We start from the raw sequence: 20,129 nt of genomic DNA on the forward strand, positions 1-20,129 counted from the left end.
AAATATGGTTTGAACTGCTGCATAAAACACTTCAGTGCTTATGAGACCAACAGTAAACTCAGGTCTGCTGTCAGGAGTGTACTGCAGACACTGCTGTCTCAAACTGTGTGGCACAAGGGGACCACAACACAGGTGTTAGTTTCTCCCCATTCTTTACCTTTCCAACCCAGTCCTCTCATAACCCAACCTAATGAGCTCCTTTGTGGCAACACCCTCATGCATTTAATACCAAAGATCTATGCTCCTGGTACCCAACTGCACAGATCTCCCCCCCACCATATTCCAATGCTTGTTTTTTCTTTGCTACCCCAAACCCTTTTAAAGCCTCTACATATTGGCCCCCCAGCAAGCCCTCACCTTTCACTTCCATTTTCCTCTTTTCTAATTAACCTGCTTTGCTTTTATTTCTTATCACTGATCCTCTTTTCTTTTTCTTCTCTCCCTCTCACTTATGCACCTATAGTTCCCCCTCCTTTATATCTTGTGTTTCTCTTCTCTAGACTTTTCTTCTCCTCTTTCTTACTCCCACTCCATTTTTGCCAATAATCCTTCCATTTCTTTAATTCTTTCCCCTTTATCACTTCTCTCCATTATTCTTCTATGTCATCTACATTGTCATAAGGCATATCTTTCTCCCATTCTTCTCGTTTGCCTCCTTTATACTACCTTTCCCCTTGTTCCATTCACTCCTCCCCTCTTCCATTTTCTTTCCCATTTTATCTTTCCTGAGCCCGATGACTATTTCCTTGTACTATTTCCATTAATTCTCCCCTTCTCTCATTTTTCACTCTCTTAATTGACACTAATCGATGCTGCCTTCCCTGAGATACTTATGAATTCCCTCCACCCTACTTGCTACATGAAACCATCTCAGCAGGAAAATAGTCACAGAGAAAGGGACAGGAGAAGGACTGTTGTTGAGGAGCTGAAAACTCTCAAGTTCCACTCTACTGCCAGCTATTGAAGATAGAGAAGTTAATAAATAACAGAATGGGGAGCTGCACTATGCCCCATGAATGTACTGTACGGGAGGGGGCAGTTGTGTGAACCTACAAGAGCAAATGGTGGGCAGCAGTCTTCCACAATCCTATCAGGTGTGACAAGTGTGAAATTAGCTGGATACACCAAGAATGTATGCAAATAGACCTATAATACATGAAGTGGAGACTGTAGGAATACCAATTGAACTATATATATATATATATATATATATATATATATATATATATATATATATATATATTAACCAGAACAGATGGCACTCCAAGCAAATAAGTCAATGGACAAGGTGCATGCTTCATAGAGTAAGTATAGGTAACAGCTGATATCACCAAAGCGACAGCAAAGAAACAGCACTCAAATTTCATCAAAGCAAAAAGTGTATTGACAAAACACATCAGCACAAAGATAACCAACGTTTCGGTCCACCCTGAGGAAGGTCCTTATAGGACCGAAACGTTGGTTATCTTTGTGCTGATGTGTTTTGTCAATACATTTTTTGCTTTGATGAAATTTGAGTGCTGTTTCTTTGCTGTCACTTTGGTGATAGCAGCTGTTACATATATATATATATATATATATATATATATATATATATATATATATATATATATATACCTATACTTACTCTATGAAGCATGCACCTTGTCCATTGACTTATTTGCTTGGAGTGCCATCTGTTCTGGTTGATATATATATATATATATATATATATATATATATACAGCATACGAACCAATCCAAGGACCAGTAAAGAGACAGCAAACTGCACGGGGTTAATCCAAAAAGATACTGTATTCAAAACATAGACACACGTAAGCTGTTGTGGATTTCCACTCTTAGCTGAGGCTAAGTATATGCCTGATGTATCCTACACATTATAGTTTCCTTCATGTGAAATTCAAGAGACTTTAAGCTGTGTGGAGCTCCATCTTATATGGTGCCCTTCATATACTCTCAGAAAGAGGGTTCATTCTAATCCTTTACTCCCCAAATCAGGAGGGTTTTTTCATCTGCAACATTGTGATCTTTGGATGTGCTCATCTAAAACATCTACTTTATTAGATTCTTTCTGATATATGTTAATTAGCCTTAGGGGTTTTATCTCATGTTCCACCAGGTTCTAATACTCAGACCGGCCGGTCATACAGGTGTGAGGCTAATTGCTGCCTTTTCACCTGCGGTTAGTGTTTATTTATGAGAGACATATGTAGTAGAAGTGCAGAGAGAACTTATGATTTAATAGAGGTGTCAGCCACATACTTTATTGTTAGTGACTTAGGACTGTTTTATTCTTTGTGATTTCTGTGATGTTATGATAAATACATTTGATATTTTTGTATATTAGAGTGCTTTTGGTGGGATACTTGTTCTTTCTCTTTTCTGTTTTCATATTATTATTAACCCCAGCACCGTCAGCAGCTGTGAATTTGGTAGCTTGATATAGCTGATCTGAGTACATTTTATTCGTCAGATCTGTTGCAGGCTTTTCTTCGTGAAATATATATATATCTATATATACTGTATATAAATAATTTATACTATTTATACTATAAATAATATATATATATATATATATATATATATATATATATATATATATATATATATATATATCATACATCATACACTACAAATATGATATTGCCACTTCACTAGTGAAAATTATATACAGTGTGTGTGTGTGTGTGTGTGTGTGTGTGTGCGTGTGTGTGTGTGTGTGTGTGTGTGTGTGTGTGTGTGTGTGTGTATGTGTGTGTGTGTGTAAGGGACTGCATGATTCAAACATATCCTGATCACAAGCCCTGAATTTGCTGTAGAGCTATTTGTTATAAGCGACTCCAGCAGTGAAAGAATATTTGTGGAGCATTAATTGGAACACAATGTAAATGATACTTAGGCAGAAGCTATTTACTGCTTAAATAGTGGCCGCACTTTTGTTGCCTTGCGAAATAGTCATACTGTACCATTTAAAATAATTACAACAGCTCATATAGCATGCTCAGCTTTAAGAGAGCATTGTAATCATGCTAGTTAAATCATAGCATTGACCCAGTGCTTTATGGTGCCAATTAAAACCTTGATATCAACTAGAAATGTTGCATATGAAATAACCAAACTTTTCATGAACAAAAAGGGCAATCCACAAATTGTGACCAGGACAAGGAATTCTTGTTGAAGAAAATTCTGAATATGTATATCTGCTGTTTTCATTGTTGTTGGAATTTTGCACAAGTTAAGTAAAAGTAAGGATACTGTAAATATTTGTAGGTTTTTTTTGGATGCATGAAACAAATGTCGGTAATATCCATCCAATGATATCAGCGTCAGCAATATTCAATTTATTCAAACATCACAGGTATACTTTAACAAGGAAAACAGGACAATCAAATAATAATAAAACATAGCTAACCATGATTTGAGCATGTCCATTGGGAAATGAGCTGGAAGAATCTGCATTTATTGGGTCCTGGCAGTTTCTCAATCGACATCTAAAAGCATCTTGGACCTGCAAAAACAACTTCAATATTTAATCTTTAGCTGCATTATTAATATAGGAATATACTTACAACCTTGTTTTTTTTATATTGCTACAAATTACCTACAGTACTGCTTTTTAACTGCTTCCATTTATGAGGGATCAATAACTCATCATTACAATACAATATGTACTACAGACCCTCTTGCATGGAAGCTTTTAACTATAAACGTAATTGTTAACGTGGGTTGCTTTTTGTTTAAAACAAAACTTGGTAAAATACTGTTTACGTATGCAATTGGCACTATTGCAACTTAATGAATACATATTAATCAAGCTCTATCACAGGTTTATTGCACCCGAGCAGCCGTCAATTTCCATTTGAGTCTATGGGATTTAACATCCATTTGGGTGTCTTAACCAGTAATGAACTTTAATTAATCTGGGGGTCACTCAGGAACAGGGGGGTGGGGGGCGGGGGTGGTTGGGGTTGGAATATTTCATTTGCAATATTTAATTCCTGTGGCATGGTAGACTGAGTTTCTATATTTCTTCAATCCAGTTTTGTTTATTGACCATTTACTGTATATGCATTAGTAGTAGGAATTAGATAGTTACAGGATGTTGAACACAAACAAATAGAATGCTACAGTAAATTGTTAAAAAAAAAAAAAGACAGAGGCAGCATAGCTCCTTTGCTACCAAAACAAAATGGCAGACAAGTAAACAAGTCATTACCTTTTAGCTTTTTTTGTTGTAATGGAAGAGACTACAAAGCAGCACATTACAGCATTCTACAGCACGGAATGGTTTGAAGATTGCTTATATTAGGATTTTGAGAGCTATAGTGTATGTATCTAGCCCAAAAGCTGTTTTGATGGTATTGTAGTGCCGACGATTATTCTAAAACAAACCTGGGGCAATCTCCAAAAAGACCCGGGTACATGCTGGGTACATGCTGGGTACATGCTGGGTACACGCTGCAACATTTCACACATTTCTGCAGACAGACTAATGGCCCATCGGCTTAACTGCGGGTGTCCCTGGCAGTCTCAATCAAACTGAATGGGAAAGCCAGGAACCCCTGCTGTGTTAATCCGATGGGCCATTAGCCTCTGCAGAAATGTCACAGAAATGTACCCAGCATGCACCTGGCTAGTTTAAGGCAAGTTTTAGATTACTTGTTGGCTTGTCTGTATACAGTATTTAAACTGGGTTTAACTTGTTACTTTTTTTTTTTTTTTGACAATACAAGGTTTTAGTCCTTCATTTTTGTACAACTTGTATGAGTGATTTTAAATGTTCACCACTTGCAAAAATTATGCAATTTCTGCGATTTTTGTTTAGGAACTTTGTGTCCAGTTTGCATGGGTTATACCACTTTTTGGATTTTATTTTATTACTTTCTTTAGTAAGGTGATATTTTGTATAATAAAAATAACAAGAAAGCATAACAGTAAAAATGATTCAATTTTTGAGTAGTATCTCAGTTTTTCAGCAGTAACTTAGTTCATTGACAAAGTAATGACTTTCAGCAAAGTAAATGTTTTGAAAATAAGCAGAAAAATTACTTTCAGCATCTAGAAATGTAGTAGTCTATAACAAATAATAGAACCCTCCAGATAAACTGTAGGTAAAGTAGTAATCCCACCTACTCGCTTTTTTCTTTTCTTACCACTAATTCTTTTTACAATATGGCAAATATTGGGTTCGCGAAGCCGAACCCACCTTTTTTTTTTTTATCGGTCCATAGACCACCTCTTTCCCAAGCTATTTACTTGTGAAGTTGCCGGGTTTAAATCTCCCTCCAAGGGAAATAAAATTGCAGCCAAATAGGAAGCCAAAACATCATCGGTTGTCGCTTGCTATTGGACAACCATGTCAATCTCCCCATGAAACTAATTAGTCATATCAGTAATTTCACTGCTATCATAAGAACGGGTGAGTTCCCAGAGTTGAAATTAACCCAGTTCAGTCCAAGGGGACGCACCGGCTCCCATTCAGTAAAAGAGAAAGGGGGTTGGTAAGGAAGAACTGCTACTTTAATGTGAACATTCAACATGATCTTAGAGATGAACAGAGATAAAAAAAAAATGGACAGATTAAATGTGTAGAAATTAGAAATCTAGTTTCCTTAGCAACATTAACTATGAAAGAGGTTTGTTATTCCCCTTTCACTTTTGCTGCAGATGTGTAGCAATATTATATAGTGCCTGTAAACAAACCAGGAGGTAATGAGAATGTTATTGTACATTTCAGCAAAATACAAACCTCTTTTCTAGTTTTGAGTGCACTATTAAATATATAAACTACACTCATGCATTACAGGTATGTATTATTCTTAGTATAGGAACATTAACTCCGAAAGGACTTATTGTCAGCATATTTAGCATTGTGAGAAAATATACATGTGTAGCCTGGCGCTCCCGTGGCTCCTGGAGACCCCCCTCCCTTGTTACAGCGCGATCGCGGGTGCCGAAAGACCCGACGGCTGTTTCCAAGGGTGGGGGCTGGAGCAGGGAGCAGCGCGGCTTCCCCTGCCTGCGGCCGGTTGCCGGGGCCGCGATCGGGCTGTTGCTAAGGCCGCGATCGCGTCTCTAAGGTCCCGGCGGCCGGTGAAGCAGAGCGCCGCCATTGCGCTGCGGGTTGCGCATGCGCAGGGACATGATAGCGCGGAAGGCCCCCAGAGATGTCGCGCGAGCATAGGGAGAGACCAGGGAAGGTTGAGGCAGCTAGAGGGAGCTTGCGCACGCGCAGGGCAGGAGAGAGGAAGCCCGTGAACCCCTAGCCTACCGGGGAAGGCTCTGAGCTGGGACTACATATCCCAAGAGCCTTTGCGCGCCCCACGTGACACCAGGGAGCCAATAGGGCTTAGGGAGCCCCTGAAGAAGAGATACATTTGGCGGGCTTACAGCACGTTAGCCAGCAGTCAGAGACCGGAGCAGCCCAGGGAAGGAGGTAGGGTACAGGAGTCCAGGACTCACTGTACTAGGCCAGCACCCCCAGGGTCTGAGGTAGTTAGTTACTCTGATAGAGAGAGTGTTGCCAGGGACTGCTCTAGAGAGAGGGACCCTGCCACTCAGGTTAACCCGTTGGAGCAGGGGAGCTGTGAGGGAAGGAAGGGCGCGGGGAGCGAGTACAGCTCCTGCGGCCCTATAGGTACCCGTACCCCAAATAGGCCCCAACCCCCACTAGGGTAGTGGGTAATTACTGAGGGAGGCCCAAGATAGGGACGCTGCCGTTAGTTTAGAGTGCTGCCTTGTCAGAGTCACAGCGGTCAGTGCTGTGAGGTCTGGCAGGCAGGCACCTTGTTGCGCAGCACGTTGGCTGTCAGCGTTTAGTGAGGCTGAAGGGACTTGGGGAGTGGGACAGGTCCTTAACCCCTGTAGGCCCATAGGAGTTCCCCAAGCCACTACAGGTTGCTGTACTATAGGGACGGCCTATAGTGCAGCACGTGCCCCTTAGGAAGATAGGGACACAGTGAAGATTGCTGTTCCCGTGAAGCGGTTGGACCCACATTGGGGTCCACAGAGACTGTTCCGGAGTGGGACCGCTCTAGCGGTCCACGTGCAGAAGTTCGGTTGGAGGGTTGAAGGAGTCATCGCCAACTGAGCCTTTGTGAAGATTGCAGACCCGAGCACCGGAGTGCTCGGCAGGTATCTAATACATAAGTGCACCACCGGGCCCTTAGCTTAACTGTGACTGCGCAGTCACCCATTGACTCTCGGCAAGAGTGCGGGACATTGGGTGGGGTTTCCTTGGACACTGGGTGGGCTCACTTTGTGTTGGGGAAGCGTCCTGCGCGACGCAGTAGGTGTCTCCTCTAGAGAGGGACACAGGTTATATAAGGGTATTGCGTGATATGTTATATTGCTTGTTAGTAAAGGTATTAGTTAATATAATCACTGTGTATGTGTTTATTGATTGTCCTGCGAGGAACCACTCCCCCTCTGGTGGGAGCCATCGCAGGTGGAGGCGCTGCATCATTGTAAGTATTGTCCATAGTATAATTGCCCCAGGTTCCCCGTGGCGGAAGCTCAGCCCTCCTGTGAGCCAACAGGTTATGCACCAAATACCGCGTAACATTATATGTTCCTGCACCCACACAGTATAATCTGCGATTGGGGGGGGGGGGGGGGGGAACTCGTTACACATGTTACCTAGTACTGTAAGTGAAAAATATAACATCACTTTTTATATAATGCAATGGGGCTCCTTCATTATTAATTTTTTTATAATGTATTCCTCATTCCCCCAAGTCTACGTTCCTAATAATGTTAATTTACATTGAACAACTCTTATATAATTAATAAATCATTTTTTTGTGATACTGAGCAATCAAAATATAGAAAAGGCTACTTGAATACAAACATGTTTTAAGTTAAACTTTTCCTTTTTGAAGATGCAAGTACTGTAGGCATTGTCTATATATATATATATATATGTAGCCCCTGTAAGAAATAGTGGGCTACCTATCCTTCTCCTACTGGAGAAAGCCCTGGTAAGGGCAGGCGCCAGTAGTAATCATGGGTTTTCCCCCCACCAAGCACTGACTTGCTGTGATAGAGGTAGGCCCCTGACTCTGTGGCAGGCCAGAGAGGGGAGGTCCTGCTGACATCATAAGGGGCAGGGCTGTATCTATTTAGTGGGCTGCTCCTGTGTGTGTCTGAGTCAGTCTGTTGGAGTGTTGAGTCGGTGACAGTCTGGTGCAGTGGAGAGAAAGATGTGTCAGTCTGGAGAGTGGAGGCTGTTGGAGTTGTGAGAGTGGAGAGTGCTGGAACAGAAAGAGCATGTTCTGGGAGTTCAAGGAAACAGGAGAAAAGACACTCAGCCATACTGATTAGAGCTGATAGCACTGTAGTGCGTGGACCAATGCCCTCACCCTGCTGAGGGGGTGAAGGGAAAGATCTACCCTCACCCAGTGAGTATATCCTGGAGGTGGGGGGTGGGGTATTGAAGCCCCTAACCAGCCCATCCTGCTAGGGTACAGCCTGGAGGAGAGAGGAGGAAAGGCCTGTACATATCTGGAGTCCACTGCTGTATATGAACTTCTGTTGGCCGCTGTGCATGAAGTGTTGCTGTATCATTGTGCAAGGACAATAAAGAGTGCTGCTATTTTATACAAAAGACTGTGTGGAGTTTAAGATCATTCGCCCTGGGACCAGGGCTTCTTCTGGGAGGATCTTAACCTATCCCTATATGTCTCGCCAGAAGATGGAGGCGCTGCACCGTTGCTAAAGAAGATGGAGGCATATACCCCAGAAGCCTGGCCCTGTTATACCCCATACCACCGCGGGAGACTCAGGCCCTACTGTTCCAAGCAGGTATGCACCACCATAGTACATGTATCCAGCCCTCACGACACCCTAGAGGTCCAATCTGCGACCGGGGGGGGGGAGGAACACATGGGCTACATATATATATCCATCAGCTTTGTTTGCATATACCGTACAATTACTAGAATAAAGATCTGAAGAAATATATACTGCTCCTTTGATAAGAAAATACATAAATTATATATACAAATATAGAAGGAAAATAATATTTGTCTACAACTGTAGATATTTGCAGAAAATCTTTCAATGCAATATGTAAGAAACACTGGTTAGGCACCCTAATCGTAAGGGTATGTTCCCTCAAGTTAAATTGCTCATCAACGGCCATTCTATTAACAGGGGAAATGGCTATCGTTCATTAGAGGAAGTATCTAAAACTATCAGTTAAACCTTATTGCGATTCATTGAAACTTAGATACTGTAATATTTTAGTCGAGAAAAACACTGTGCAGTTCTATGATCACCAGTCATGTGATATTTGTGCCAAGTTGACAACTTATATATAGTGCTACTGTCAATGGATGCAAGAATATATCAACTTAAAGAGCAAACAGCATAAAATTCAGTAGACTGTGGTCTCTCTTTTTTTTGCTGATTACTGTGCAGCAATTGTATAAACAGTCATTTGGGAATACAGTTTTTCCAAAATATTTCAAGAAAAGGATGCCTAAAATCCACAGCCCTCCAAAAAAAATCTGTATTATATTGAAATATACTACTATAATTCACTAGTTTTTGGTGCATGAACGACGAGAGAAACGACGAGACATTGCTGGTGCATGAACGACGAGAGAAAATCCCTATTCCACATACATTTTAAATATATTCAACCACACAAATCAAAACATTATTTTATTAATTGCAAAATGCATGGAATGACAATAAAATAAAAATAAAATGGATGTAAATATACATTTAGAATTTATATGTTGTGAAGCACAATATTTCTTACAATCAGTTCCACAACAAAGCCCTGTACAGATAATTGCACGTATACTGCAAATGTTATTAATGTTGTACTTGACCTTGTTGCAGTAAAAGTATTATTTTATGTGCGTGCTTTAGGTAGGCAACCTTTCAATCCCTATTGAATGACAGATAATGCAGGTGATTAGTGACTCCCCCCCGTGTTTTTTTATTTAGAAACATTTATCAATAATATCGTCATTTTTATTTTCTATCTGTTAAAAAAAAATCAAGCTGTTGCATGGGTATCTGGACATTAATGACTGCTGTTTCAATCAATTCCACACATTTTATTCATGTCATAATAGATCATGTGTCTGGTTTAAAAAGGGTTTGTTGAATGTGATGCTTTTATACCACATACAATTAGCCCTCAACATATACTGGGTACATAATAAATTATAGCCATATCACATCTTCTGCGTAGTACATTAAATCTTCAGGTAGTTAATTAAAGCACCAGTGCAATTAAGTCAGCTGCTCTATCCATCTAAGTTAGTTGTAGGATTGTATTTTCTACCTTCCTGGGCTTTTATGTATGGCATGGTAATTGATGGTTTCGTGCCATCTGTGCACTTTGCAAGGCAACAACCTCTGTTTCCCAGACCAGGTGCTTTGGGAGTTAAATTAGCAAATTTCAGGCTCCAAACCAAGAGCTCTATGCCAAAGGCACCGCTGCTTCTCGCTGTGTTTTTGAAAGTTTTCTTTAGCTATATTCCTGTTTCTCCTATCTTTGATAGTTTATCCTCTCGTCTTTTAATAGAACTATGATCAAAAGCTGTGTTAACTCTTTATTGTTGGTATAGATCCGGTATTTGTGTATTACTGCATGGACATTGTAGTAGATCCACTTCGATGATGCAAAGGATACATTTTCACAGACATTTTACATTTCATTGTTAATGTACTGGGGTTCAAGTATGTCTGACCGTGAGTGAGACATTTTACAAATAAAAATAAGAAAAAAAAGTTTATATATATGTGTGTGTAAAACGAAAGCAAGCACTCCAGTAGCAACAATCCAAGAGGCCTGGTGCTAATCCCATAAATAATGCAGACAATACGTTACTATCCGGAAGAATGGCAAAGAAGAAGTGACCCAGAATTCTGCTTAAAGTGGATAGGCATATTGAATAAATGCTCCTTCGATCTGACTTTATTAGTCAAAGAGCAATCAAGCAAGAAGTTGAGCAGAATTAAAACTGAAATTGACGCAATTCAAGAAAACAGGGACATATACTTGTTGCTGACACCACTACCAACTGGACTGACAAACTACAGACTGCAGTAGAGGTATACCGCACCAGTCTGATTAAATATAAAAGAGACAAATTGAAGCAAGTAACTGCGGATTACAAGGAACATTGGTTCTACAAATGGTTGTTGGGAATCAACGACTCCTCACAAGGACGAACAGGGCAGCGAAGGAACTGTTCACGCTCCAGGAAGGCTGCATTTGGTGGCACAAATTACAACACGAGCGACACGGATCTATCAGACTCGCAGGACAATACCTCTACAGATCCATTTTTAGGGCAAGGTGCGGCCGGACATCGGAAACCCCCATTGTCCGACAGCAGCACCGGGGAAAGACCAGAAGAGGCGGTTGGAAACCAAAGATTTCAGCCAAGGCTAACAAAAGCCAAAACGGGAGAGGTGCCAAGGTGAAGAATCCATGATTTTTAACATTTCATCCCACATACTGACGCTAGCCGAATGAAGTATCCTCATATGTCCCCACCAATTTGCATAAGCCTTTTCAATGGGAGTTGGACTTATTTAAAATGAATCGTCAACTACGACTTAAGGATTTCTTTCATAAAACCAGCGATGACAACTCTATCCCCAGGGAGCCCATACACCACGGGCGGATCTTCAAACCTAAAAGCACCTTTGATCCTCAAGTCATCAACCATAGTATCTCTACCTTTATGGGTCTCGTTGAAAGGGGTACCAAAAGCCAGATCAGTAACCATAGGACTAGTTACAATAACATCACAATGGAAGAATGGCAGGCACTCACAACCCTTAAACGCAACAAGGATATCATCATCAGGGCTGCGGAAAAAGGAGTGGGCATAGTAATCATGTCCTATGCCTACTACAGAAAGGAAATGTTGACACAACTTAACAATAAGGATCACTATAAAAGGCTTATTTCTGATCCCTCCACAGCCTACAAACGGGAGATTGACTCCATTATTTGCATGGGGGTTATCAACTCGTGGATCACTGAGGACACTGCACAGTTCCTTACCCAAGATCATCCTATCATGCTAATATTGTATACATTGCCAAAAGTTCATAAATCACTGACGAAGCCAATGTGGAGACTAATTATTTCAGCAAGGGGGTCCATATGCCACCCCATCTCCCAGTTCATGGATTTTCACCTACAACCCATGGTGGCCCAAATGTATTCTTATGTTTGGGATACCACAGACTTCATTAACAAATTGGCTAAAAAAATTGCCAAATTGTCCTGAGAAACGATGTCTCGGGTTAATACACCAACATACCGCACCAGGAGGGAATGGATGTCATCAGACAAAAATTCAGCGGGTATACTTGCCATACTGGACCATCTCTGAATTCATTTTACTCCTTGTAGAAATAATATTACATAAAAAAACTTTTTCAGATTTGAACGATCGTTTTATCTGCAACTTATGGGGATGGCGATGGGGTCCAATATGGTCCCATCATATGCAAACTTGTTCATGTATGAGTATGAACAAACCCACCTCCATAACAATGCCCCAGATGCGAAATGTATTCAACATTAAACCCACTGTATAGATGACATATTCATGGTTTGGGGTGGCAGTGAACAAGAACTCATTGAATTCATATCGTACATCAATAACATTCCGTTGACCATCCATTTCACATCTTGCTACAACAACACTGAAATTACATTTTTAGACACGGTGGTGTACATACAGAATGATAGACTTTGCACTAGGATTTTTAATAAATCTACTGATAAGAATACGCTTCTGGATGCCTAGAGCCATCATCCACTGTCATTGAAGAAGGAACTTCCGTACTCTCAGATGCTAAAACTGCCTCTAACCTCATTCAGAACAGCGTGCTGGCATACCTTGGCAACAACTGGCAGATCTTGGCAAGTGACAAGAAAATAGGCCAGCATTTTACAAATCCCCCCTTTTTCTGCTACAGAAAGGGGCCCAGTTTGGGAGACTTATTAAAAAAATCAGACCCTGTAGAGAAATATGCGGTTACACCCTCTTCAGTGACGAAGACGGCAGGGGTATACAAATGCCATGGCTGCGTTAATTGACAGTATTTGACGCAGGGCAAAATATTTGTCCATCCGCATAATGGCAATCCCATTAAGATTTTAGATTTTTTAAACTGCAAATCAAAATTTGTGGTTTATTTTATCAAATGCCCCTGCGGTCTATACTATGTGGGCAAAACCACAAGAATGCTTAAGGAAAACATACAGTAGCTATGCACAGTTCCACAATATGGAAGGCTCTCCTTTGTGCCAATGGCGGTGACGATCTGAAACATTAACCAGTGGCCAGACACTTTAAAGAAAGGAAGCAAAGCCTTGCGACATTCCGGTGCATGCCTATCATGCAGGCACAAGTCACCATGAGGGGAGGTGATAGAAAAACTCTTGTTTCAACTAGAGGCCAAGATGGTACACACATTGAACACTATGTCACCTAGAGGCCTCAATGAAGACCTCAATCTGGGATGCTTTCTGTAATTAACTTTAGGTTGGGATATTATCAAGAGTTATTCATCCAGTGTACACATTGTCAGCCTGGTGTCATGGCTTGAGAGCATTGTGACACTGTTCTCTGGCATTGCTTTTTGATCTTATTATAGCCAACTGCATTAGATAGTCATCTCACTTATTTGTTTTGCGCACAGGACAAATCTGCTTTTCTTCCATTATACTAAATTATTTGTTCCTTCACAGTTCACCCACTGTTCCCTCACATTCCTAGTTTGATGCATTGCCCGCGGGAGGTTTTCTCCATCACAGATTCTACTCCCCGCTGTGGACAGCCGCACTACTGAAGCACGCATATGCAGTTGGATCGCCATGATGACCAAGGATGCCTTACCCAGTGAGTTGCAACATAACAGCTGATACAGTCTCAGATTGTGTACCTGCTTGACGGCCGATACAAAATGGCCATCCACAGTTGATTGGAGATACCCGGAGGGATATTTCACGGGCTATGTGATTTTTTAAATGTTTTGGAGATGGGTGCACTGGGGATTTAGTATAAAGTCACTCATGGTTCTGGCTTCATAGCACACCCCCCTGAAGAAGATCCATCTGTGGGATCGAAACGTTGGTTTCTGTGTCAGATCCAATACACTTTTTGAACACTATCTATGGCCACCCCTGACTACTATTCTACCAATGGGCTGGCAGCAAACCCTGGTACTATCAGGTTGCTAGTAGTTGGTATGGGGTTTTCACCCTCACCTTTGGTACAGCACTTGAGTGACAGCAGAGGGTGGTACATCCTGTTGTAGCTGGGACAGTGGGGTGCTCGCCTTCTGGCTGTACTTAAGGGCAGGACGGCCCTAAAGTGAGGTTGTTCCATCCCCTCTGAGGAAGGCAGGTCACACACCTTGGAGCCTGAGATTGGGGCCTTTCCATGAGCTCTCCCCTCCGGGGGAGAGTGAGTGTGGACCATACCTCTGCCTCCACTAGGGAGGTGGGGGAGAGCTAGGATGGCTTTGGGTGCCCTTGGCCTGTAGCGGCAGTCCAGGGACCATCATCCGGTAAATCCTGAGAAACTGTATTGGGCAGATATTGCCTTTTTCCTGTTAATGGAGAATATAGTAATAAACCCGTTCTTGTTTGCAATATACCTCCTGCCTGGTGCGTGACCTTACTGGGGGAAGAGGTAATACATTCTACCATGGGAGATCACCTTCAGTTCCTGGAATCTACGGCAGATGGAAGCGCTACACTGCTAAACAGATATGTGGGGTAGGAATACCAGAAGCCTGATCCTGTGTCCCCACTACCATGGGCGGATGACTCAGCCCTCCAGTTGCCAGCAGGTATATCCACCATACACCCTGTAATGGCCCCTACCTGCGATTGGGTGGGGGAATCACCGTTACATATATATAAAGAAAAGAGAAAAGGAAGCGACAGCTCCATAGCATAATACTGTATGCATATTTATTATTTAAAAAAAATAGGTCGCAAACCATTGATTGGCAGAGTGGTACATCATACCCATATAATATGGACATGACAACCCACTATAGCAGTCAATGGCCAACCTATAAAAAAAATCTTGAAGCCGAAAAATACACAACAATTAAAGAAATACACAAGCACCTATACACCACAACAATAAAAGAACTAAAAAGCCCCAACTACACATAAATACAATTATTCTAACACCAAAACCGCAAAAGAATAAAAATGATATTATACCAAAATACTATAATCCAATTAAGTAAACACCTAACCAACAAAGCTATTCAAGAAATGAAACCGCTAACCAATCCTAAGATATAATAAAAACAAGCCATCCAAATACCAAATAATTTAGTGACAATAATAAACACAAATAGAAAAAATTCAATCAATTGTAAACAAGCATTTGCCAAAAAAAATGCCTGTCACTGTTTTTATCTGTACCCTAAGGCACAGATTAATATATTAGCAGTCAATGGGTAATGAAATACATTAAAAAAAAAAAAAAAAAAACTTTGAAAAAAGACAATCACATACATTCAATATTTATCTTACCTTTAGAAGTCTTCAACCTCCGAATCCCAGCATATCAGGAAGCTCTCGACCCGCTATGTCATCTATTGCAACCTGACTCCATCCTCCTTAAAGATCAGTATCAGGTAAACAATCTTCTTTCTTTCTTTCATCTTTTTTTCACCTGCTTCTAACTTCTTCCGTCATTATTTTCTTCTTTTCTTTAATCGTCTTTCTTTGTAATCCAAGAGAATCCCTTAAAGTGATGTCACATCCTTTTTAACAAATGGAACATATCACATGGTACAGGAACCAAAAGGATTGTCTTCAATTCCATTGGCTGTAATACCATGTGATATGAGCCATGTGGTTTTAAGGATGTGATGTACCTCCCTTGGAGGTGACGTAACAACCTTAAAAATAAAAAAGCCGGTCACATGATAAAGCATCCAATCGGATTGGAGCTGTACCATCTAACCCTAAAATGTGACATCACAGACCCTATATAAGGCTGGTTCCGTATCACTTTAGCTCAAGAAGGCGATGAGGCAACTTCCGTTGCTGGATTTACCATGGGGTTATCTTGGATTACAAAGAAAGAAGATTAAGGAAAATAAGAAAATAATGACAGAAGAAGACAGAAGAAGGTGAAAGAATATGAAAGAGGGAATATTTTTGTACCTGATGCTGATCTTCAAGGAGAATAGAGTCGGATTGCAGGGTATGACGTCGTGGGTCGAGAGCTTCATGATATGCCGGGATTCGGAGGGTGAAGACTTCTAAAGGTAAAATAAATATTTAATCTGTGCCACGGTATAGATTAATACAATGACAGGCAATGCCTTTTTTTTGGCAAAAGCTTATTTACAATTGATTGTTATTTTTTCTATTTGTGTTTATTGTTTTCACTAAATTGTTTGGTATTTGTGTGGCTTATTTTTATTACATTTTAGGATTGGTTAGCAGTTTTATTTCTTGAATAGTTTTGTTGGTTAGGTGTTTATTTAATTTTATTCTTTTGCGGTTTTGGTGTTAGAATAATTGTATTGATGTGTAGTTGAAGCTTTTAATTTCTTTTATTGTTGTGGTATATAGATGCTTGTGTATTTCTTTAATAGTTGTGTATTTTTTGGCATGATGATTTTTTTTATAGGCTGGCCATTGACTGCTACAGTGGCTTATCATGCCCATATTATATGGGTATGATGTACCACTGTGCCAATCAATGGATAGAGGCACTTGTGCCATGTGGGAGGTTAGGCCTCCCGGGTGGGTAGTGGGGGAGGTTGGGTTAACCCCCTATTACTATAGTGGTTATTAACCATTACGGTGATTAAGGGGTTAGGGGCCATTGGACTGTATTTTTTCTTGTACTCTTGCTGCCAATGGAGGACATGGACCCGGAGTATGGTGATGAGGATGCCCTTCATCATGGCAGAGGTAAGTAGAAGTTTTATTTACTTTATTTATGCTGGCTGGCTATTGTTTGATTTTGAATGGGCAAATTAGCTATTATCCATATCTGGATAATAGTAATTTTGCCTATACCATACTGTATGTGTTGCTGGGGGTTGTTGGTGGTTGAGGAGGTGGGTAGTAGGGTTGTTGTGTTTTTGAATGTTTATTGTGGGTAGAGAGGAGGGGTGAAATTAGCATTTGGCCCTTGGTGGGTGTTTATACCTACAGGGTGGGTAGCGGGAGGGGTAAACCCCTTCATTACCTTAGCGGTATTAACTATTAGGTTTTAGTTAACACAAACTTTCACCGCCCACTTATCGAGGCTTTCTGAATCGCTGCAGGCATTTTTGGCCGATAACAGCCTCAATAAGTGGGTTATGAAGGCTACTAGCATAGGCCCCTTCGTATTCCAACATTTCGGTCCCCAGAGAGAAACCCTGAAGAAGGTCCCTCTGGGGATCGAAACATTGGGATAATGTTACACACACTCATACACACATAATGCTCATACACACGGACATACATACACGCATACACACATACACACATACACACCCTTACATCACAAGCATTTAGGGACCATTTAACAGATCATAAATCGCATACTGCACAGGGGAGAAGTGTAAGTTTCACCCACAGATAACATTCCAATTGCCTTGTTTCTAAGAGAGTTTTTTTGGCTTAATCAACTGTTACATCGCCCGAAGAAGAGATCCCTGTACTGTATCTCTAACGCTCGCACAAATAAAAGCATTTTGTTTCCACTAGCTCTATTAGGGAGCGCCATTAATATTTAGGTTATGGATTATCACTTCAATAGTACTATTATGTTTAATCTATCTTAATCTAGTTTAGTCATATGTTGGTGAACTTCATAATTGTTCATTTTTTGTTTGTATTTGTGCCTAGTCGATATTGTTATTAATTTATATTAGTTTGTTCATATGATTATGAGTAGCAACTTATACATCTGTACAGTAGTATCATTATGCTGAGTTTTATGTTTGTCATAGGTTTTTGTCATCTAGGTCCAGTAGATACTGTCATCAATTTTTGTTCTCTTGTTTACATCAATTGTTTACATTAGTCCACTCACTATCTGTGTAGTAAGTTTGTCAAGTATTGTCAGTTGTATTGTATCAACACTGATTGCAAGGTTACGCTATTATAGCACTCACAGTTACATAGTTACATAGTAGATGAGGTTGAAAAAAGACATAGGTCCATCAAGTTCAACCTATGCTAAATTTGGACAACAGATACTTTATCCTATATCTATACTTACTTATTGATCCAGAGGAAGGCAAACAACAAAAACCATTAAGGGGAAAAAATAATTCCTTCCTGACTCCAAGAATTGGCAATCGGATTAATCCCTGGATCAACATCCTTCAAATGTATACTTATTTGGTATATCCCTGTATACCTTTCCCATCTAAAAAGATGTCCAACTTTTTTTTTGAACAAATCTATTGTATCTGCCATCACAGTCTCCATGGGTAATGAATTCCCCATTTTAACTGCCCTTACTGTAAAGAACCCTTTCCTTTGTTGCTGGTGAAATTTCCTTTCCTCCAACCTTAAGGGATGGCCCCGAGTCCTTTGTACTGCCCGTGGGATGAATAGTTCTTTTGAAAGCTCCTTGTATTGTCCCCGAATATATTTGTATATAGTTATTGTATCCCCTCCTAGACGCCTCTTTTCTAATGTAAATAAATCTAATTTAGCTAGCCTCTCCTCATAAGTTAGATTGTCCATCCCCTTTATTAATTTAGTGGCTCTTCTCTGCACTCTCTAGTTCCATAATGTCTTTTCTTAGGATTGGTACCCAAAATTGTACTCCATATTCAAGGTGTGGTCTTACTAATGCTTTGTAAAGGGGCATAATTATGTTTACTTCCCTTCCATCCATTGCCCGTTTGATGCAAGATAAGATCTTGTTTGCCTTTGCAGCTACTGCATGACATTGGGCGCTATTGCTAAGACTTTTGTCTACAAGCACTCCTAAATCCTTCTCCATCAAGGATTCCCCCAATATATATCCATTTAATTTGTAAGTCACCTTATTATTCTTGCATCCCAAATGCATAACCTTACATTTATCTGTATTAAACCTCATCTGCCATTTACCTGCCCACGTTTCCAGTCTCTCCAAGTCCTTCTTAAGAGAAATTACATCCTGCTCTGATTCTATTATTTTACACAATTTAGTATCATCAGCAAAGATGGAGACTTTGCTCTCGATCCCAACCTCAAGGCCATTAATAAACAAGTTAAAAAGCAGGGGTCCCTGTACCGATCCCTGAGGTACTCCACTCACGACTTTAGCCCAACCTGAAAAAGTTCCATTTATGACAACCCTGTGTTGTCTGTCCTTTAACCAGTTTTCAATCCAGGTGCATATATTATTACTGAGTCCAATTTTCTTTATTTTGTACACCAACCTCTTGTGTGAAACCATATCAAAAGCCTTTGCAAAATCTAAGTAGACCACATCAACTGCATTACCCTGGTCTAAATTCCTACTTACCTCCTCAAAGAAACAAATAAGGTTAATTTGGCAAGATCTATCCTTCATAAATCCATGCTGACTATTACTAATAATTTTGTTTTCCATTAGGTATTCCTGAATATTATGTGGCGGAGATACATCGATGATGTGATTGTAATTTGGGACGGTGACAGCATTTCATTTGACAGCTTTGTTGCCAGGTTGAATGATAATCAGTCCAATCTTATCTTTACCAGTGAGTTAAGTCCAACTAATATTATTTTTTTTGATTTAGAAATATACATTGCTAACAACAAATTATACACCAAAACCCATTTTAAGAGCACGAATGTAAACTCCTTTCTACACCCAGCAAGTGAACACGAAAGGATATGCATCAAAAATATTCCATACCGTCAGTTTCTGCGCATTAGGCGTAATTGTGCTGATCTAGAAACGTTCAAAGTACAATCACAGATACTCTTTGAACGTTTTCTACAAAAGGGTTATGACAATATTATTATTGATAGAGCGTATAAAAGGGCGTTGAATACTAATAGGGATAAATTGATTCAACCTCCAAATAGTAAGCGAACTAAAAATCAAATTGTCGCCACCAATGGAAATTTGAATATATCTATTCAACCATTGGAAAATACTGTTGTTAGTAACTCT

General features: G+C 40.3%; 1 protein-coding gene across 13 annotated transcripts in view; it reads right to left on the reverse strand.

Moving 5' to 3' along the window:
• Positions 1–20,129, reverse strand: part of ADGRB3 (adhesion G protein-coupled receptor B3) — an 892,370-nt gene that overhangs the window by 75,595 nt on the left and 796,646 nt on the right. For all 13 annotated transcript variants that reach the window (XM_075598089.1, XM_075598088.1, XM_075598086.1 and 10 more), the window contains one exon: positions 3,413–3,508. In XM_075598089.1, coding sequence (XP_075454204.1) covers positions 3,413–3,508 — 96 coding nt within the window. The remainder of the gene's footprint in view (positions 1–3,412; positions 3,509–20,129) is intronic.

This window comes from Ascaphus truei, chromosome 4, assembly GCF_040206685.1.
Source record: "Ascaphus truei isolate aAscTru1 chromosome 4, aAscTru1.hap1, whole genome shotgun sequence".
Lineage (NCBI taxonomy): Eukaryota > Metazoa > Chordata > Amphibia > Anura > Ascaphidae > Ascaphus > Ascaphus truei.